Here is a 22,551-nt window from a genome sequence, read left to right as displayed (position 1 = left end):
AGCACATAGGTCTCATCTGCTTTGAGCTCTGCCCAAAATTTTTTAGACAGAAGGTGTTGAAAAAATAAATGATCTAGTTCTAGACACCATATCCTTCTGTTCTCTTCCCTCATGGGCTTCCCCCTCAGGGTGGCCCTGATGGTCCGACATTTCCCATTAACCACACAGATCAGACCCCAATATTTCATTTTGCGCCACAGAAACCTCAGGGTGGCACAATTTGTCTTCAGTGTAATTTCACCCAAGGGGGCTTTTGAAGGGGCAATATGGGCCTTTAAAAATGATCAAGGGGAATTACATTTAGCGGGCAAATTATGCCCTCACGAGTTTGTAAAAGGTACAATTTGCCATTTTGGGGATTATTTTTGGAAGCTGCAGGAGGTCAGAGTGTGCATGGTAACGTGCAAAGATCCAGGGGCAGTCAACAATGCTCCCCAGACCCACTTGCCTAACTCTGTCATAAATGTTTCACTTTTTAAAAAAAGACTTCACAACCGGCAATGCCACTGAGGACCCAGGAGAGCCCATTCACTTGTGGCAAAAATGTCTGGTTTCTGACAGAAGTATATAAAACACAGTGGGTGAGGGCTACTTGGCCTTCTTCAGCCAGATGTATGAACAGGGTTTACTTATGCATTGCCTGTCCACTTATCTGCTCCTGTTCAAATAACTTCCAGACTGAAAGTACTGCTTCTGCGGTAGCAGCCTTTGGCAAGGAACAAACAACAGTTGTAGCACAGCACAGCATGTATTTGATCGTGTGTAGGCGCACAATTCAGCTCACCTTGAAAATAAACAAACACACACCAGCTCTATACAAAACCTGAAATATTTTACTTTTAAAATTTTCATCTAAGTTTACTTAGATTTCATGGACTTGATACAAGAGCATTTGATATGAATCAGTAAATAAAACACTGTAATAGATAGCCACAATAAACTTTGTTAGAAATGTACATGTTGCGAAAATAATAATAACAACAACAATAATAATAAAAAACCAGCATGATGTCTGCGTTATATTATAGAAATGCTTGACAAGAACAAGATACTAGGGAAGCTTAAAAAACCTGCTCGCCATAACCCTGGGGCCCTATTGAACTAACATTTTTTGTTTCCTAGAGTTCTGACCCAGCCTCCCCATCATAACTGTAGAAAGGTTAGTTAATAAGGCCTCAGTTGTCTTCTGTAGCTGTTTTTTTTCCTCATGGACATCACATCCAGGTAATGTGTATATAAACAAAGCTCATAAGAAATGTACAAATATAAAAAGCTACAAACATTAATAAATTACATCATCACAAAACACAGAAACACTTCACAAGGTGCTAATAAAATAATTGTATCCCCTCATAATACAAGAATTGAAACAAGGAGCTGGTATTATAAAGTTGAAGATTCCTCTTCATAATGTGTCTTAAATAGATCATTTTTGTACTAATAATTCATTCTGTATAAGGCTGCACAAAGTTTTAATTGTTTTTCAGGCAATGCCAAAATTAAAAAAAGGGAAACATAACACAATAAAAACAAAACCCAAAATTCCTCTCTTAGAGTCAAGAACCTACAATACAACTGTTCATAATACTCAGCAAAAAATCTGTATAAAGGTTAATGAATTATTCTATAGAAAGAAATGCCTAGAGATAATTTGCTCTTATAAAAAGAAGGTATTTTTTAAAAAGCTATTTACAGGCTACATTCTATGAAAAAATATGCTTTAGGAAACATATCTATAAATGAAAACCTGGGATTGCCTGAGAAACAACTTTAACTCCTTAAGTGTTTATATGCAGACAAGCAAGTTTAATGTAAAATAATGCACTCTACACCAAACACCAAGAGAGTTAAGAGACAACAAGTATCCAGTTAAACTGTCAATAAGCTTGGCTCTCATCTTATCAGACACCTGGGTGCATACAGCAGCCTTGCTCTTCAGATGAATGAATCTGATAGGAAGTGCTTTGATATGGATGTCAGAAGCCTTAGCTATATCACTGACAGGGCCACACAGTCTTTCTAGCTCATAATATGCCTTGGTATCAAGGCTTGCCTAAACGGTGATCCATTATTGTTCAAATATTGAATGGGTTTATGGGCTTTTTAAAGTTATTTTTAAAGAGCTTGTGCTCATCTCACACTTTTATAGCACTTAGCCACCTGCACTTCTTCCTCCCAAAAGAAGCACTGAGGAATGTGGGTTTGGTAATGGAGCAGATGATAAGTGCTTGCTTGTATTCTCAGTCATCTGAAGACAGCTTCTTTGCTCATTTGTTTTTCTGGCTTGTTTACATGATCAAGGCTGAATGGAAAAAGAAGGGAAAAAGGAGGCTGGAAGTAACTGGCTACAAGTAGCCTGCACATTTTACCTGTAACATATTGGCTTAAATCAAGTAAAGTAGGGCATTTGATTCAAGAGAACTTACATAAGGGTTGACTTACCATGTAGCAATGGATTCAGTGGAACTTATCTACTTGGGACTAGCAATTAAATTTAGACCGTTATTGGGGGGGGGGGAGACTAATGAGGGCTTAACAATGCTCCTTCTCTTTAAAAAATGATAATAAATTATATTATTGTATTATAATTTGTTTTGGTGCAGTGTTTTAAAAATTGTTTCCAATTCTGTTAATTCTGTTCTAGATCCAGCATGATATATTGGTCTGAATGTTGGACTACAACTCTGGAGATCAGGGTTCAATCTCCTGTTCAGCCATGGAAAACTACTGGTGACCTTGGGCGAACCATATACTTTCAGCCCTAGAAAAAGCCATGATAAGTTCACCTTAGGGTTGCCATAAGTCAGAAACAACTTGAAGGCACACAACAACAACATGGGCATTCTAAGATCCCTTTCCCCCAAATTTTCAATCATTTACTTACATTTTCAAAAACTAAAAACACAATAGGCATTAAAATAGAGGTTTCTAACATTGTTTCATAACCAATTACACTTCTAATTGCTTGCTTTAAAATAGCATTGCAAGTTCTGGGGAAAGGAAATCCAGGTTAACTAGTGCCTTTTTCATAATAAATGATTGCATCAACAATAGTGCAGTCATGAACCTCTGTTTGGTTAGACACAATTCAAAGGTCATTGTAAGATAATGGCAAACTAAGGTGGCAAGTTTCCAAAAAGTAAGAATATAACCAACTAACATGGCAATCTTACATTTTCTTACTTGGGATTAAACTCTGCTGAACTTTGTGGAACTTACTTCTAAGTAAACATGCATAGTATTGTAAGCGTTACATATCACATTACTTTTGTGACATGCTTACCCTTTCCATCCAGCTAGATCCCACACCAGTAGGCTGAAAATCATTTAAATGGGGAGACTGAAATGTTAGCAGTAGCAGCTGATGGTTTCTGCTCTGGGTTTTAGCTTGAATTTTAAAGGAGCTATCCAAAGTGCTGACTGTATTTTGGGGATAAGGTTCACACCTTTGATAGCTCTCTCAAAGTTCAAACTATAACCTAGAGTAGATTCACTACCTAATTTAACATGGAAAGTACCAGCTTCCATTGTGTGTGGGACTTCAAATAGTGGGATTAACAGGCACAGCACCCCTGTCTTTGTAAGAAACTGAGCCACTGGCTTCTCATCCACAATTAGTATCTCCCATAATTTCAAACACTGTAAGCAAGGAAACCCAAACATCTTGGCACAAATATACAAATTGGTCTCAAAATAACAAGGACACATAATCTCTGGTGAACAATGGGCATCATTCCAAAACAGGATCCCTGAACTATCAACATCTAGGAAGGGAAAATAGCCCTCTGTTTCCATGATCATGTAAATAAGCTCAGTTAGAGCAGCTGATAATAATTTTTAAAAAGTGCCTCCAAATGCAGCCACTGTTTCCAGATTTTACTTCTGAAGTGCCAGTTACTTTTCCCTGGTTATGTGCATCTGTTTATGAGATTTTAGTTTAAGGGTATTTTTTTGGTAAATTCAGACAAGGCTACTTCTATTACGTATTGATTTGCAGCGATGAAACAGAGACAATGAGCATGGACAGCACACAAATTGGTGGTTTAAAACACTGCAAAACCTTACAGATAAGAAAAAGTTGGAAAGTTAGAAATCTATTTATGAATGTGTTTGTAGTCAAGCACCAACCGAAGGTAACGGAAAAATTCCCATTGATTTTCAGAGAGCTGCACGAGACCTTTAGGAGTCCTTGCCCAAATCATAACCCAACTGGATCTGATTTGTGATCCATAATGTTCAGATTTCACCTTGGATTGCACATAAAAATAAATAAATTCACCCACAGTTGTCTGGTGTCTGGTTACAGGGAAACTTTTTAGTGGTGCTGAAGTGCAATTTCAATATCTCTTTGAGCAAAACATATTTACCATGATCTGGGTAAAGAAAACTAAATATTGCATTACTCAAATTACTTCTTGAAGGTATTATCACACAATAATGGCAGAAATCTCTTCTCTCTACAAATCAGTTTGAGCAATTTTTTTAAAAAACTCATCTCCTGCCACTTAACCAGATACCTCTTTAAAATTGGTACAGCTTTGATAAATGTAGCATTAACTGAAAATTAATGTGCATACTTTTAAAAACAACTGATTTTTCTTCACTTATAAACAAGTTAAAGGGATACTTTCCTAAAACTGGAATGATCCTCAGCATCTCAGAGTATTAACTTTTTGCGAATTAGTCACTCTCAGCAATTTGAGAAAGGACATCTATATTAAAAAATATTTATAGCAGTATTCTGTACATGTTTAACTGCTGAAAGTTAAAAAGAATTTATTAAAGTGGTGGCAAAAAGTTAACTGGTATTGTCCCGAAGATGTCACACAATACTACTGCAGTCCTTCAAGAGTTGAAGAGTTAGTGTCAGCTCAGGCCATTCTGAACTTGGATACAGTCTCAACTGTGGCTGAGTTCTAAAGAAGAAGTTTTCCATTCCGATGAATTTTCAAAATCTTCCCAAGCCTTTGCTTAGCAGTGGCCATGCCTTTTTTTGTACGTTTCCCTGGAGGCAGGAAAAAGAAAGGGTTGCATCAAGTCACACAAAACATTTATGAAGATAAAAGACTAAAAATAATCTTAAAAAGATGAAGCAAATCTTTTTGGAAGAGATCCACAGCATTACCACTTTCTAGGGACAAATAAATCATTTTCCATGTTCTACTGACAGTGCACAGAACATAAATAAATAAATAAAATGTAGTTGAAAGGTGTGCTTTAACCAATAAGCCATGGACTCTTCATTTCCATTGAGGTTCAGTTCTGTGACCCACCACACAGACAGGAAAAAACTCAGATGATTACACTCCATATTATTAAATGGCAGCAGCATGAAAGTGGACATGCTGAAGCATGCATGGTCATATCACCACCATTTAATAATATAGGGTATCATGATCGAACTCACGAATCCAGAGCCCACGGTTCCAGAGGATCTAGTGTACTTATCAGATCGTCTCCTTCTATATATAGATGTGGATAAAAGTTGTGGTTTGCCAACAGCTAACCATGAATTCATAGGTGAGACGACACTGGAAAAGAGTTTCTTCCCAAGTCATAACCGTGAAATCTTAGTCATTCCACAGCTCTAGCTCTCTAATAAACTCAAAGTCTTAGTGCTTAACTGGTGTCACTGTTATTTGCTGTCATGACTTATAGAGACCTTACAAATGGTCATCACCAATCTAAGTGCTATAGCTCCATCCTATGCAATTCTGGGATTTGTACTTCTACAAGGATTTTAGCCTTCTCTGCTAGACCGTTGGTGCCTCACAAGACTACAAATCCGAGGATTCTGTAGGATGGAGCCATGGCAGTTAAAGTGGTGCCAAGCTGCATTATTTATACAATGTAGATCCACCTGTAGGCTGCTCACACTGCAGAATTAATGCAGCTTAATACTACTAATTGCCATAGCTCCATCTTATGGAATCCTGGGATTTCTAGCTTGTTGTGGCACCAGAGGTCTCTGACAGAGAAGGCTAAAGATCTAACAAAACTACAAATCCCAGAATTCCATAGCATTGAGCCATGGCAATTAAAACAATGTCAAAATGCATTAATTCTGCAGTGTAGATGGAGAGAAAGTCACCTTTGTACTGAAAGAGATGTTTTCAAGAAAAACTTGAAGACTTACCTTTTTCGTCAGGCATTCCCCCCATGAACATTGGTGTTATTTTTCTCCCCCTGAATGTGACGTTTTTTCCATCCTGTCAGCCTTGTAATTGTACTGTTGGTTTTATATTGCTATTTTATTGTATATTGTGTTTTTAAATTGTTTTTATTATGCTGTAAACCGCTATGATCCATGGAATAGTGGTATATAAATAAATTTTATTATTTATTATTATTATTATTTAGGCTTTTATTTTCCACTTCCAAGTTGTTTCCAGTTTTAATCGGGCAGTTAGCAAAATAATGGAAAGAAGTTACAAACACTAAAAGGGAGAAAACTCCTTCAGATTGGATTGCATATAATTCTACTCTCCCAAACGAGTGGTGGAATTAACCAAAGAAATCTTTGATCATGCTATTCTAAATAGATCAAAGCTATGTGGGTGAAATTCGCTGGATTTGCTGGCACCAGTTACCAGATTCTCCCTGTTCTAAAGGAGTGGCAAACAATGACAGTATGCCTTGTCACAGTGGAATGTGCGGCTGGATGGGAAAGATCCATTGCCCTCAAAATTTACAAAAATTTGTACATACGTGCATATAGAAAACATTGTGTTACTTCCAAAAGTGATAGACTATGAGAAAAGAGATGCAAGGAAAAGAGAAGGGATAAGAAAATACAAAAATAAGAAAACAACAAGCACATTTTTGCAAATACAAATGCATATATGTGACAGTATTAGCATGCTGTGTTGAAAAATTGATATTATATTATTTTTCAAATTCCACTATCATGGAAAAATTCTGGAAGGACACTCTGTGAATGAGAGCACCTGACTTACTTTGGTGGATTATGTTTGATTTGTACATCACTAATCAAAATTACCTTTGGCAGCTGCATTGTTCTGTGATGATGATGAGGGCCTCCGCTGTGTAAGGAAAACTCCCGGAGCCATGGGCTGAGACCCTCTGTTTACTTGGGCGACCCCAAATGTGCTTGCTCCAGCTGTATACTCGTGGTCTGGTAAACCACTGGTGTGGGACTCCAACTTGGACTCAGGAGAGCTGCCTTCCTGAGGAAGTTTATTTGCATTGTTGGGTGATAATTTCTTTTTGGCATTCTTTTTCTTCTTGCCCTTTTGTTCCTCCTTTCAATAAGAAAAGATCTAATATTAGCTTTGAAGAATAGCCATTAGGATATTCCATACACACCACAAGGAACAGATGCCCCCATTCATTCATTCACCCCCAGGATGAGACATAGCAAAGAAATGTGAGAAAGAAGATAATTACACTGTTTATATTGGTGGTTCTTTTTCATGGGCATTCTTTTAATTACTTTTAATTCTGCTAACTGCTTACTTATATTTAACTTTTGTCTGGGATGTACCTTTAGCTTTATCTGTTTTAATTTGTGTAAGCCATAAAACATAGACAGGGTTCTGGTTAGTCATTGACAGTTAATTTTATGAAGCAGGTGGGAGCTTTATTTTTACAGATAAAAATTTCTGTTTTCTGTGTCTCACTTGTGCATGTGTATTTCTTCTTAATCTCACTCATTCCCTTTCAAGCAGGTCAGAGAAAAAAGTGTTTTCCCCAAATTTCATGCAGCTATTTATTTCCTTCCCTCCCAAGCTGAAAACAAGGACAGAGGCAGAAGGAGTAAAACCATGGGTTTTTCACCTTCCATTCTATTAGGGTTTTTTAATGAAAGTAGAATAGAATCCTAGCAAGGGCCATCCAGTCCAACCCCTGCCATGCAGGAAATCCAAATCAAAGCATCCCTGACAGATGGCCATCCAGCCTCTGTTTAAAGATTTCCAAGGAGGAAGACTCCACTACACTCTGTGGGAGTGTGTTCCATTGTCAAACAGCCCTTACTGTCAGGAAGTTCCTCCTAATGTTGAGGTGGAATCTCTTTTCCTGTAGCTTGCATCCATTGCTCCTGGTCCTGTTCTCTGGAGCAGCAGAAAACAAGCTTGTTCCCTCCTCAATATGACATTCCTTCAAATATTTAAACAGGGCTATCATATCACCTCTTAACCTTTTCTTCACCAGGCTAAACATCCCCAGCTCCTTAAGTCATTCCTCATAGGACATGCTTTCCAGACCCTTCACCATTTTAGTTGCCCTCCTTTGGACACGCTCCAGTTTCTCAACATCCTTTTTGAATTGTGGTGCCCAGAACTGGACACAGTAAAGTAAGACAAATATAAAGCTCCAGTCAGAATTAACATCAGTATAATAAACACACATCTTTCAATGTAAATATAATGTAACATAGATTTTCAAAGGTTTTCTGGGGGAAAGTAACAGATTGGGTACTTTTTCACTGATGTTTCTATCTCTGCCTTACTGTATGCCCCATCTGTAAATTTCTTGGGCCAAATTGTGCTTTCAACTTTATGTTTGTAGTCTGTCTTCAGCTCCACACTTCTCACCCTAAAGCTCAATCTACAATGGCCCTCTGAGATTTAGAGCTCCTTTCTGGTAGAGTTACTTGCTCAGTATGTAATTGAAAATCTCTCATTCAGTGTTCTCAAGCTGCCCAACCATTAGGCAAAGCAACATGTTCTCCACAGCAGGAGTGAAGGTAGCAGGGACTACTGCCACAGAAAATATCCTGTCTCTGGCATTTTGAAGGTAAACTTCCATCACTAATGTTGATGTAAGAATAAATTGCCAGCATGGCTGGATTCTGTGCATGGAACAGGGAGGGGCGCCATCTTGTCCTTTCACCTCAAGCAACAAAATAACTTTGGCTATCCCTGAATGTTGCCTTCTGTTCTAAGTAAGTGACTGCAAGAAGATACAGGAACTCTGGCTTCATAAGTTTTCTTGCAAGTAAAATCTTAGTTCCACTGAAATACAAGATGCCTTTGTCTCTGACACCAACTAGAGTTCTTAGAAATCCAAGAGTGCTTTAGAAAAAAACATTCTGGCACAACTTAGGCCAGGGATTGCAGGATTCATTATAATAAAAGTAGACCCTCTTGTGATAAAATGATATCCTCAACATGCACAAGAAAAACTGAGTTTGTGAAAATCAGAAAATTCTAGAGGAGCAAAAATGTATTTGGTCAGCTCACTTGCTGTGATAACTTGGCAGCAGCAGCAGCCAGTCCAGTTTCAATTGAGGCAACTCTTGTACCTTCTCGGACAGGTCTGTCTTGCCGAGGTACTGATGGACCAACTCTTGCTAAATGCAGAAAGAAAAGGAAAACCTAATGTTATCAAGAGTATAGATAGCTAGATGCATACATACACATTATATCCACAGATTCTTTATCCAAGGATTCAACCATCTGTGACTTAAAAATATTCATACACACACACATTCTCAAAAGCTATTTTATATGAGGAATACCATTTCACTATATTTAATGGGATTTGACCATCCACAGAGTTTAGTATCCATGGGTGTGTGTGTGTTGTGTCCTGGAACCAAAACCCAGCAGATACCAAGGGGCCACTGTATACTGATTGACACAATCCACCAGATCCAAACATGTCTGTATATACTCGTGTATAAGCTGACCTCATGTATAAGCTGAGGGTAGGTTTTGGGGGCAAAATCATGGATTTTGATATGACCCATGGATAAGTCAATGGTCAAGCTCAGGGGCATGTAACTAAGGATCTAAACAGAGGGGGAAAACACCACTTTGCTCCCTCCTTCTCCCTCTCTGGACCCTCTCCCAAGGGTCACAGTCTGGGCATGCAAAATGTGGACAGAAACCTCCAGTTCCCTTCCCCACAACATTTCCCAAGGCTAATGGCTTACAAAAAAAGGGGACAGAGACCTCTGATTTCCCTCCTTTCCCCAAGGCTGCTGGCTTGCAAAAAGGGAGACAGGGACCTCCAGTTTCCCTCCTTTCCCCAAGGCTGGTGGCTTGCAAAGGGGGACAGAGACCTCTGATTTCCCTCCCTTCTCCACAACTTTGTTGAAGGCTGATGGGTTGCTCTGCTCCCTCCCTTCTCCACAGCTTTCCCAAGGCTCATGGAAAAGTATTACCATATTGACTACCTATGATTTTGGAGCCCATTTTCAGGCTTAAATCTTTCAACATATAGATGAATATATATGATAAGGCTGAAATCAGTGTGTTTTAGTGAGCTTCTCTTTATTGTGGTGGTGCAGTAGTTAAATATCTGTACTGCAGCCACTGGCCCACAAACCACAAGGTTGTGAGTTCAATATCAGTTCAATAACAGCCAGCGGCTCAGGGTCGACTCAGCCTGGCATCCTTCCAAGGTCATTAAAATGAGTACCCAGCTTGTTGGGGGCAATTCGCTTACACAATGTAAACTGCTTGGGGTGCGTACACGCTATTGCTATTGCTATTGTGTGGGACTGGATTCCTTGGGGCTATTCACACTATAGAATTATAATGTCATTATCCCACTTTAACTGCCATAGTTCCATCCTATGAAATCCTGGGATTTGCAATTTAGGGAAGAACATTTAGAATTCTCAGGCAAAGAAACACCAGCATTCTATAGGATGGAACCACTGGAGTTGAATAATGGCACTGTAATTCTGTAGTTTAGATGGCCTCCTTATTTAGCTAGATGAAGTAATCTACAAAAGACAGAATGGAAATGTGTGACTTTCCAGGTGTAGACAGCAATTCCCATCATTCATCTGCTAGAGCAGAGTTACAGTTCCAGTAGAATCTGGAGGGCCAAACATGCCTCACTTCTGCCACAAGAGGGAAGCATACTTATATACCTGACAGTGACAACTATATCCAACTAGCTTGGGGATTCTTTGAGATTCACCCTCACTTCCTAAGTTTCAAAGAAATAAAGTCCAAATAGAATGAACCAATCAATATAAAAAGTGATTACAGTGGGCCCTTCCCTTATGCGGGGGAATTTGTTCTGCACACACACACACACACACACACACACGTAAGCGAAAAAACGTGTGGTGTGCAGGCCATTGTTTTTTTATACAGCATGGTTTCAGCATAAGCTGAAAGACACATATAGTGTGCCTGTGTAAGGCGCAGGCACATTTTATTTAGTTGTGATGTATTTAGCTGCAGATGGAAAGAAGATGATCTTTCTTGTCAACAGAAACATTAATACTATGGCTTGGAAGCAAGCCATATAAAATTCAATCAGACTAATTTATGAGTAGACTTATTGAGACACTATTACAGGATTTTCTGGGCAACATATAATCAAAGGAAGGAGGGTTGCCATTGCCTTCCTCATAAGGGGAGAGGGTGAGACTTGCTCAAAATCATCCATGGTTGACTAGGGATTCAAACCCTGGACTCCTAGAGACATAGCCCAGCACTCAAACCACTGCATCACATTGGCCTTCAAAGTAGGCACATAGCAGTTAGAATTATAAACCAGTAAGTAGGAGTAGCAGATAAGGGACAACGCTTCCAATCAGGTAACAAGGTACACTACATTTGTGAAATGACAAACATTATAGAACAGATGTGATTTAGTAGTTTGAACAGAATAAAGAGGTGCCATGCTGCTATGTCATGCCCAGATATTTTCTGCCCCAAATATATGATTAAGTGTATATATTTTAATTGAACTTATGCAACCCTAATAGTTCTGGGGTTGTCACATATTGTCAGTGTCATACTGACACAAGTGGATGGGATGTACTTTGTGCCTTCTATCATAGAACCAGCAATCATGGAGAAGTGGAACCTCTGCATCTAAAGGAAGATATAATGGATTACTGTAGCTGTCTATGTCTAAATTTAAGATAGCAGAAATGTTACCTGTTGGGCTATATGGTGCATCATCCGAACTTTTTCTCTTCTTTGATCGGGACTTGAATACTGGATTATCTTCATCTGATTCAAGGGAGGGATAAACTAGATGAGAGAACAAATACCATAATAGATTTATGGCTGTGATGGTGTCTTTCATACATGAAAAAAATGATAATATGTCACAGATATAAAATAGCCTATAGAAGAGCACAATATGAAATACCTGAGAACAAGTAACAGATTAACATTGTGGTTTAAAACAGGAGTGAGTAACTATGGCAAAAGGGCTAGAAAGAAGCTTCTTAAAGACATTTTTTTTAATGTTAAAAAGCAGAGAGAGGGCTTGAAGCCTATTTAAAAGGTAAATTGTTGCACCTGGAGGCTTCCAGGAGGAGCAATTCACCCGTCTTCTTTGGCCAGGAAAAGGCCAGTTTGGGGATTCTGGAAGTGCCGAGAGCCACAAAAATGTCTTTGCAACCCCAGGGCCACATTTTGCCCACCCCTGTTGTAACATAAATTTGACACTCCCAATCAGTTAAATACAGGAGAAAGGATCCTTTGTTAGCATCTTTGTATAAGCATATGAAGGAGGACCTTAACTCTCACATCATTCCTCTGCAGAAATATGAACATTTTGTAGTTACAAGCTCATACTGATTTAATGTGCATTTAAAAAAAATCTGCCTGCTTTTATTTCCCTGGGTTCTGAACTCATGCTGTAATTGCATTTCTGGAACCTTTGTATAACCATAAAGGCTAAGGGGAATGAATTGTTGCTGATTTAATACCCACATCTTGGATGTTCTTAATTCTTTTCATCTTCTGTATTTGGGAAGGTATCTGGATGCTATTTGTAATTCCCAAACTGGCTCAAATGGACACAAAGCATGTGGGGAGATTTACACACAGATAGATTATTGTGTAAGGCTGCAGCCATACAGCAACTCACTTTTATTGAGCAGACCTCAGAGACAGAAATATGCTGCATTGATTATGTACCACAGTAATGACATCTGTGATATGCCACACCCTTGAGCTCTTTCATTTTCAGTGAATCCCTTGTTCCCAGGCTAAATACCAATAGGATTGCTTGGATTAAGCCCAGTTAAAGTGGAACAATCTATCAAAAATGTGGATTCAATTTTAAATTCTTTTTGCCAGGGCTATATATGATTTTAAAGTAATTGCATCAGTTTAGCCACTGACTGAAAATGTGCTGACCAGATGTACGACAAACGGAGCCTCGGTGAATCAAATCATCTTACAACAAAGGGAACCTATTAAATGGTAGCATAAATATATACTTAGGGAGAATGCTGGTCCGTGTAATACAGCCCTCTCTTCTTTCAGAATGTCATATTTAGATCGTGTCTATACATTATACTTTCACAAAGTTTTAAAAGTCATTTAATTTGAGTGATAGGCCTACAGGTACTGTAATTGTAAGTCATGCTTATGTTTTGTCAAACATGTACAGTACAAGTTTTCCAGAATGGAACAGAGTCTTGTTTTCATTGAACTTCAGAGGACTTCAATGTGTATTTTTAATATTCAGCATGTCAAATGCTGACAGCAGAAATAAATTATATGTTCTTAAAGGGTCATGGCCAAAGACAACATATGGGGGGAGGAGGGAATGACATTGTATGTATATTATTTAAAAAAATTATATGCATTTTTAATGGACTTGTCAGTAACCATGCTTTAAATTCAATCCTACTGAAGGCAGTGGAGCTATATTACTATTATACATTATCTGATGACTCCCACCTTTAATATTTTAAATATGTCTATGTACTTACTTAAAAACAACATTGGGCAACAGTGGTGAGACTGGTGAAGGCCAATCCTTTCCCTCTGAGGGCCACATGAATTGCCCCAAATGCCATCCACCCACCCACTGCCACCACAAATCTCCATGAAACTGACAAAAATTCACTTCTGGTTTTCAAAAAAATGGTATTCTTTAATGTTTAACAGTAGAGATGGGGTGAAACCTATTTAAAATATAAATTGGCTGTTGCTGTCCAGGTCTCCTGGAGGCCTTTCACGTATAGGGTCACCATCAATAATAGCAATAGCAATAACAAATACATTTCTATACCACTTACAAATATACTAAGTGAGTTACAATTGCCCCTAAAAAGCTGGGTACTCATTTTAGTGACCTACAGAAGGATGCCAAGCTGAGTCGATTGTGAGCCCCTGGCTGGTATTGAATTCACAACCTTGTTTGTGAGTGAGTGGCTGCAGTGCAAGCATTTAACCACTGCGCTACCAGGGCTCCTTGTTTATCCAACCATCCCAAAAATAACACCCACTGAAATGACACCCAATTCCTGGCAAGCAAGGCTAAGACATCCAATCCTGCTAGCTGTGCACAATCCCTTAACATTTTTTTCTGTCCAAAATCTAGGATTGTGACAAATGGCCTTTAAGATGCTACACAGTAGAACTCACTCTATCTGAAGTGTAGCTCCAACTTTCCAAGGCTCTGTAGCTGTGCCACCTACAGCAGGGGCTGAAAGCAAATCTGGGAAGAGATGAACTAGTTGTTTAAGTACTAGTGTGGGATCTAGTTGCGACTTTGCCCTAATGCTGGAATCCTCTAGATTCCCTGTGTTAAACCATAAAACACTGTCATCAGTAATCAGCCATTCTCTTGTCAATGACAGTGAATCCCCATTGCTTTAATGCAAACTTTGAGCTGGAGCAGATGGGTGGGAAGGAGCGACCCAAGTCCACTCCAACCAGAACTGGGTTGGTATCATACCAGCCACATGTCCCACTCGCACTGTAGGCCACACCTGCTGATCTCCAACCCATGCTGCCAGGAGCTGGATTATCCTGGCTTCTTTTTGCTCCAGTCCAAAGGGCCATGTTGGAGGTGTGCATTGTTTGAATGCCACGCTTCCAAAGTGGCTGGAAGCTCCTTCTTTTGGCCCATCTGTTCCATGCCTTTGGTGGAGCTAACCAATCTGCTGAACCTCTTCTGGATTCCTTGGACACTTCCTCCTTACCAGTTTGGACTAAAACCTAGAGTGGAGTTACCATGCCACTGACTAGGAAGCCTCCATCTGGCACTATACAACATCAGAAATATTGTGTTGGAACCCAATTCTTTTCATGCACGTAACACAGTAAACATGTAACGATAGCTCAACTGCAAAATTTACAAAGGACTTTCACTGTGAGGTCACATAGAAAAGTGAAATAGTATCAAAATAGATGTGCAAATGTTGTGCCCTGGAACATCTCTCATATTGCATGGGTTCTGTATTTGCAGACCACCGGCAAATATTCAGGACTTTAATTCATGATCCATTGCCAAAAGACACTTCCTTTACCATAGGACCACCCCTCATCATTCATTTCATTACATGAGTATATTTGATCAGTCCCAAACACAGAGAAAAAGGAGAGATGTTTTCCATACCATAATCAGAATCTTTAAAGCAGGCATCTAAATGATCCTGGTCCTCATCATAATCTTCAATGGCAATGTTGTTTTTCGCACTCTTCTTCAGTAACCTCTTGCCTGCATTTTTGTTGTTGCTACTTCCAGTTTTTTTGGAGTTTGGGGCAGACACAGAGTTATTCTTGGCCTGATTGGTGCCCCATGAAGGCTGTAGGCAGGATTCCGAAGACTGGAGATTTGCCATAGACAACATTCCTTGGATGGCTTCCTGTGTGCTGGGAGATGCAGGTGGCTGACTAAAGGAAGAAAACAAAAAAAGAATTTTCAGCTCAAAATAAATACAGCAAGCACAGAATAAACATGCAAAACCATTTATTACATATGGGACTTGTCTCCAATATTGGGATACAAATCTTCATTTATTTTATTCTCTCTCTCTCTCTCTCTCTCTCTCTCTCACACACACACACACACGGACAGAAGTTTAAAAACTTTTCTGTTGGGTGAAATTAGGAAAAGTTTGTGCATTTTCCCATGATTTTCCACAAAAAGTTGTGAAGGATGTGTGTGTGTGTGTGTAAACAACATTGGGTTTTGTGCAAAATACAACATTTTGTACACAAGATATTGTTATTTCATGCAACATACACTTTTTGTGAGCAAATATTTCATTTTGAGTACCCCACCATAAAAATCACTGGTGTTTTTGCTTTTATATAAGAGTGTAAAATCTCACAGCAATTGACATTTGGGGGGGATCAGGGGGTATCTTGATGTGGGAAGAGACTGCTTCTCATTGAGGATGAGAAAATTTGCAACTTCATTTTACATGTCTACTTCAGCATGATATGTACTATCATTTACTGGGAGACAGGTTGGATAGAAATAAAAATAAAATCAAAGTTGTTACCACAGCCTTAACGTAGTCCAGACAGAGTAGGCTCACATAAGAGCATGGGCAGGGCAGGTTGGATATTAGAGACATGTAACAGAGGTCTAGTGGGAGAAGATTTAAAACATCCCTCATCTTGTATCAGAGACTGTTAAAACTTGAGGCTCCAACTAGGACAAGTTCCTTTCCTTCTATGTGCTGTGCTGATTTATCTCATCCCAGCTATTAGAATAGATTCTTTGACTGTCCTATGGATAACTTTGGAGGTGCCTTATGCTAACTTCCCTCCACCCCATCTCCTGAAAATCTCTTGCGGAGGGTTAAGGGACTCTCCAAAACAGTTTGAGATGCTTTGTTGGATGTTTCAGACGGAGGAAATTGGTGACAATTGCTGCTGCTCTTTACCCCTGAAAAGCATCCAGTTTACAGAGTGAGGACCACTGCTGGATCCTGCAGGCTTCCCAAAAGGGAAGAGCTTCTGTTTACAGAACAGTTAATGTCCATTTTCTCATATTCCTAACTTCCTTTATTTTCTTCTACACAGGCATATCCACTACCTCTTTCGTACTTTTCATTTATCTGATGGAACAGACTCATGCATACAAGTCATTTTATAACAACTAGGTTATATAAGAACAAAGCAATAATTCATATGATGTCACAGGCTGTGTCTGCACTGCAGAAATAACCCAGTTTCATGCTACTTTTAACTGCCGTGTCTCAATGCTATAGAATTCTGTGAATAGTAGTTTTGTGAGACTTTTAGCTTTCTATGCCAAAGAGCTCTGGTGAGCCCTGTCTCTGCATATGGGAGCAATTCCAAGTTCTAAGAAGAACATGCTAGAACAGAAAATTAATAAAAATATATAGCTGTGTACAGAGCAACAACAAAAAGTCCAACAAAGACATAAATGATATATGGGGAATTGAGAAAAGGTTCATAAAGTATAGGCTGGATGGTAACTAACTGGAAGACAGACAAGAAAGGTTAGAGGTTTCAATAACAAATTTAATAGTGAATGAGTAAGGTGACAATGAGTAAGGTAGCAATCAAAGGGTACAGTAAAGATCTCTTCTGGAATAGTGTTTATAGCTGTGGGAATCATAGCTCAAGAAAGATACTCTGAAGGGCTCAAAGTTAGCTAAATGTGTGAAATATCTGGAAATTTTGAAGCCATGGGAAACACTGTTTCCCCCACTTTCCAGAAAAAAAAGGAAAAATGCATTAATACCCTTTACAGACTGGCAGTCACTCTGTTACTTTAGGATATAGGTTAGTACATATAATTTGCTTTGACATAAAATTATCATGGTTTATATATTAAAAATACAGTTTATTCAGAATATAATTACAAATTGAATTAAGTTATATTAATGGGGAGCTACAACTGTAAGAAGCATTTAAACTAAGCTCTTTGGTTTTGCCAATTTCAGTAACAAGCCAATCCCACCTCCCAGTCCCAAAAGAAATCCCAATAAAACGTAATATCAGTAACATTAGTAAAACAGAGGAAAGTATTTTATGTTGAGTAGTTCTGTCTACTGTCAAGCAGACGTAAGTCACTCATTCCCACAAAAATTAATGAGAAAAAGAAACCAAGAGCATGAATTGTAATGATCTGATATTGTACATAGTCTTACATAAAGTCTTTTCAGTCTTTCCTATAGTTCCTATAGTTTTTAAGAATGATTCTGGGACAATAAATGCATGAACTTCTTGTCTTAAACATCTTATTTATCATTTCAAAATAAAATGTTCCATAATCCGTTATGCTTCCCCCACAAAAGGATTTAGGGCGAAATGGGGAAAACCTACTTTGAGGTTTTCCTCCTCCTCCTCCCCGTCCCCTTCCGCAGACTATTATATTAATAGAATCAGTGGCAGCCTCTGGTTTAGCACCTTGAACAACTTCTTTAAATTTCAAACTAACTTCTGAAGTTTCTTCACCACAAAACTGACAGGAAAGGCACCAGCTGCTACTGGTCTAAGGAATGCCTAAAGGGAAAGTCCTATAAAGAACATGGATATATGGCCATCAGATATGTCCTTTCAAACTACAGGCTGATTGAATGCTTCCCTGACAGTTCTCTGGGATGAAAAGCTGGCCCTTCTAGGTCAGTTTGGCTCCCCACCCTCTCCACCAACATTGGACCTTGGGCATTCAGCCTCTTCCCATGTTATAGCACCATGCAGAAGACAGTCCTGCTAGGGACTCACTTGTCCACCTTACTTTCCCCATCTGCTCCAGTAAATGCCAGGCAAAAGACCAGTCTTGGGGGTTTGTTTTTTTCCTGGGACAGGGGTTGAAATATGGAAATAACAGAGTAGCTTTTTCCCAGCAGGACAAAGTGTGGTTGGGGCTTGCCTTCCCTAATCAGGAAAACCAATTCAGAAGAGGGAGCTGGTGAAAACATTAGCCTGTTCTCATCATCGTGCTCTGGCACACATTAAAAACAGGATGGCTATTGTTTGGGGTTATATTCAATTTGTTCCATTATTCTGTTACTGTACTACTTTCTATTTCTGGTCAATGCTTAAAAATATTACTTTTTTTGGATGACAACACCCAGAATTCCTAGGCAACACAGCCATGCTGTCTGAAGGAAAAAAATAAACTTTTCTGGGCTCTTTTTACTATACAGTACAATGAGCCCTTGGTATCTGCTTAAATTTGGTTCTAGGAACACATACACCCCCTGTGGATATCAAAATCCACATATGCTTATCACATTCAATACGTGGCAAATTAAATGGTGTTCTTTAGATAAAATGGTAAAATTAAGGTTTGATTTTGGGAATTATTGTTTTTTGAAACATTTTGAAGACATGGATGGTTGAATTTGTGGATGCAGAATCCATGGATATACATGACCAACTGTAATATTAAATATTTTAACAATACATACTAAAACTTTGTAGCCTCTTTTCAGATTTATAGTAACATAAAATATCTCAAGAGGTTTTCAAGGACTAGTCTAATGCACCATTTTATACCAGGCTTGAACTGCCTTGGTTTCAGCAGTTATCATTTCAGACCACTTGCTTATTTTCTCCAACAGCTTCCTTAAAACCTTGAGCCCCCGATACAGCGCAAATGGACCATCAAAAGCAGCCTGCTAAATGGGCAAATTAAAACGGAACTGCCTGAAGCAAGACAGCCTTAGCAAATAAATGGAGGGATATGATCAAAACCAGTGGCTCTGGGTAGGGGGGTGGCAAGCCACAGACTGATTGTCCAACAAGCTCTCAAAGTGGTAAAACATTTGGGCAAAATCTACTGGCGTTCTCTCCTGAGCAAACTCGTTCATTTCAGTAGTGTGTGAAAAGAGAAAGCTGCTGATGCACTGTGTCCTTTAATTCTGCATTCTGTCACTTTGCCTTTGGTTTAACACTCAGTTGCCCTGTGATGGAATAACTTCCTTTAAATATCAACTAGGTTTCCTTCTTTCTTTCTTTCTTTCTTTGTGTTGCATGGGAGATGTTTACATTGGGTTGTGCCCAATATGTTTTTCATTAGGCAACCTTTGCAGCTTAATAATTCTGGATTTGCTTGTAGTGAAATTTGAAACAGGAAACAATTATTAAGGTCGGGGAAATTGCATCCTCTTTTGTAGTTTTAGTGGTTATCGATTTATATTTTTTTAAAAAAGAAAGTAAAGATTATCTGTGAATTTAAAAATTATGGATGAGAGTTTTCTTAAATAATGTGTGTGTTGATGTCTTGGCATCATAAAGATTATTCCTCTGGCCAAATGTATCTTTGAACTGTGAGTGAACAATTCATTGAAAATACTACACTCTTAATCACTCCAGAACTTCAGATGTTTCTTGATCTTTCCAAAAATACCCAGAAGGAATAAATCTACTAACATCAGCTTCTATCTGAATTTAACTGGGATATTTCCTTTTATGCCTTCTGTGTGCTATAAAACTAGGATTAGTTAGCTACACTTTGCCACTTTGTCCTTTTAATACATGGTCTTCACCTGCTGAAAGTGAGCATATTCAGCTCCCTCCCTCCCTCCCTCTCTGAAGGGAGGACACAAAGTGAGCGGTGTTTTGGGGAGGTCATCTTGACTCTTTGACTTTTTTTAAGGCTTGTGAGGGGATTTTTGTTTTTGGGACTGTGCACTCCTTGAACTAAGACAGTGATGCCCAAATCCTAGTTCTCCAGGTGTTTTGGACTTCATCTCCCAGAAGCCTCAGCCATCTTAGCCAATAGTTTGCAAGTCCCAAACACCTGGAATACAAAGTTTGGGAATCACTGACCTAAGGGGTCAAGGATTCTGCTGAGGACCGAGTTGCTTGGAGCTGGACCTAGCAGACATTAGCTCTATCTAACTGCTGCCTCAGTCTTTTGGCTGAGGGCCAGCAGCATGCACCTTGTGGCATATGAACTCATATTATGAAGAGTTGAACAGGAACTCAACTAACAGGCAAGGCCAAAAAAGGGTTTTGTGGGGGTGTGGTAGAAGAAACAGCTTAAGGTGACTTTGTGTTCGTTCGGTTAAATCTCTCCAGGTCTAGAGAGTCTTTGGGGAGACTTTTTTGGGGTTAAAACTGTTGTGTCTGTAGGGGTAAGGCTATTTGTGTGAACTGGGAGACTTGCTTGTGTGCTTGTTAGTATTCTATTGTTCCATAGTGTTTTGGTAACCTTGTGCCTTTTGGATCAAGGCTGTTTGTGTGAGCGGGGAGGAGGCTTGCTTGTGTGCTCTTCTGTGTGTCCTCTGCCTGAGCACATCCATGGATGGCAAGCCCACATTGAGGCAGAGGAGGAGGCAGAGGAGAAAGAAGTGACGGCAGAGGAGGAGGAGGAGGAAGAGGTAGATCAAGAGAAGGAAGAGGCAGAAGAGGAGGAGGAGGAAGAGGTGCAGGAGAAAGAAGCAGGGGAAGCAGCAAGCGTGGAGGAGGTTGAAGCCCGAGGCTGGTGCCAGAATCCTGCTCGCTGGGTTGGTGGTAACCTTCTTCCCTCTGCCTGCCATTTAGGTAAAGTTCCTTTTCACCAATGGCAGCACAGCCATGTGGCAGCAGCACCATTGTGGACAACACGGACTTGAACATCTGGGGATTTTGGTATCTGCTGGGGGTGGTGGTTCCATAACGGATCCCCCATGGATATTGAGGGTCAACTGTACTTTTAATTTTCCTGATTGTTTAATGTCTTTTTAACTTTGGCTTTTTGTGAATTTTTAATTATATGTTTTTTTAAAAAATTTGATCTAAGTTAATTTGAGTCCCCAACTGGGGAAAAGGTGGGTTAATAATAGCAACAATAACAACAACAATGTATATTCCATTTTTCATCTAGTTACAATTCATAATTTATACGTTTTTGTTATGTCAAGAGTTTTGGTGATGGAACAGCAACAGATTTCCAATAATTGGCAAAGCTTTTGTTGTGATCAATCAATTAAATGTAAGCAAAATTATTGAAAAATCAATGGCTTTATAAAAATTGTTTAACATTCACCAACCATTTCCCCCTATACAAAACAGAGGTTTAGAAAAGTTATTCTTAATTGTATCTCACTTGGGGAAGGGCTCTTGAAATACAGCAGGCTAAAAATTAGTTTTATTTAATAAATAACATAAAATGGCACAGAGTTCTCTCAAACCTGGAACCCATCCAGGAAGATTTTATTGAACCTAACAGATGTTAAGAACTACTTCTAAATTAATTTTATGGGGGTTTATTGTAAGTTCAAGTGAAATGATGGTTTTCCAATACTATTAGATATAATACTCAACTATAATCATTCTGGAATATTTATCCCTTTATCTGAGCCATGCAATTTTTTTAATCCTGGCAAATTAATTCCTGATAAAAAGCAAACCATTTACAGATAGGGGTTGCATAGGACCCCCAATGAAGCAGGCACATAATTTGAGGAGCACCCTTTGATTCAAAATGCCATATGGATTGCTACAACTGATTTGTCAAGAATGTATGTTTCATAATCCAAGGAGACAGCGGTTCATGCTCTCATAATGTTCTGACTGGACTACTATAGGGCACTCTCCACAGAGCCTCTCTTAAAACAGTCCATTGTGTTTCTAGGCACAGTGTAAGGTGTTAATAAAATAACAGAATCATATAATCATAGCGTTGGAAGAGACAAGGGCCATCCAGTTCAACCCTCTGCCATGCAGGAAATCACAATCAAAACATATACGACAGATGGCCATCCAGTCTGTTTAAAGATTTCCAAGGAGGGAGACTCCACCACACTCTGAGGGAGTATGTTCCACTGTCAAACAGCCCTTACTGTCAGGAAGTTCCTCCTAATGTTGAAGTTGAATCTCTTTTCCTGTAGCTTCCATTCATTGTCCCAGGTCCTATTCTCTGGAGCAGCAGAAAACAAGCTTACTCCATCCT

At 39.1% G+C, this 22,551-nt stretch overlaps 1 protein-coding gene across 3 annotated transcripts in view; it reads right to left on the bottom strand.

Annotated features, from left to right (window-relative positions):
* Positions 1 to 811: 811 nt before the first annotated feature.
* The window catches only part of PHF2 (PHD finger protein 2), a 168,685-nt gene continuing 146,945 nt past the window's right edge, over positions 812 to 22,551 (bottom strand). For all 3 annotated transcript variants that reach the window (XM_042451500.1, XM_042451503.1, XM_042451501.1), the window contains exons 18-22: positions 15,301 to 15,578; positions 11,871 to 11,966; positions 9,204 to 9,313; positions 7,001 to 7,262; positions 812 to 5,005 (exon numbers count right to left, since the gene is read on the bottom strand). In XM_042451500.1, coding sequence (XP_042307434.1) covers positions 4,917 to 5,005; positions 7,001 to 7,262; positions 9,204 to 9,313; positions 11,871 to 11,966; positions 15,301 to 15,578 — 835 coding nt within the window. In that variant the 3' untranslated portion in view covers positions 812 to 4,916. The remainder of the gene's footprint in view (positions 5,006 to 7,000; positions 7,263 to 9,203; positions 9,314 to 11,870; positions 11,967 to 15,300; positions 15,579 to 22,551) is intronic.

The sequence above is a fragment of the Sceloporus undulatus genome, chromosome 2 (assembly GCF_019175285.1).
Source record: "Sceloporus undulatus isolate JIND9_A2432 ecotype Alabama chromosome 2, SceUnd_v1.1, whole genome shotgun sequence".
NCBI lineage: Eukaryota > Metazoa > Chordata > Lepidosauria > Squamata > Phrynosomatidae > Sceloporus > Sceloporus undulatus.
The sequence above is the reverse complement of the archived record's forward strand: the minus strand, read 5'-3'. Positions and strand labels throughout refer to the sequence as shown.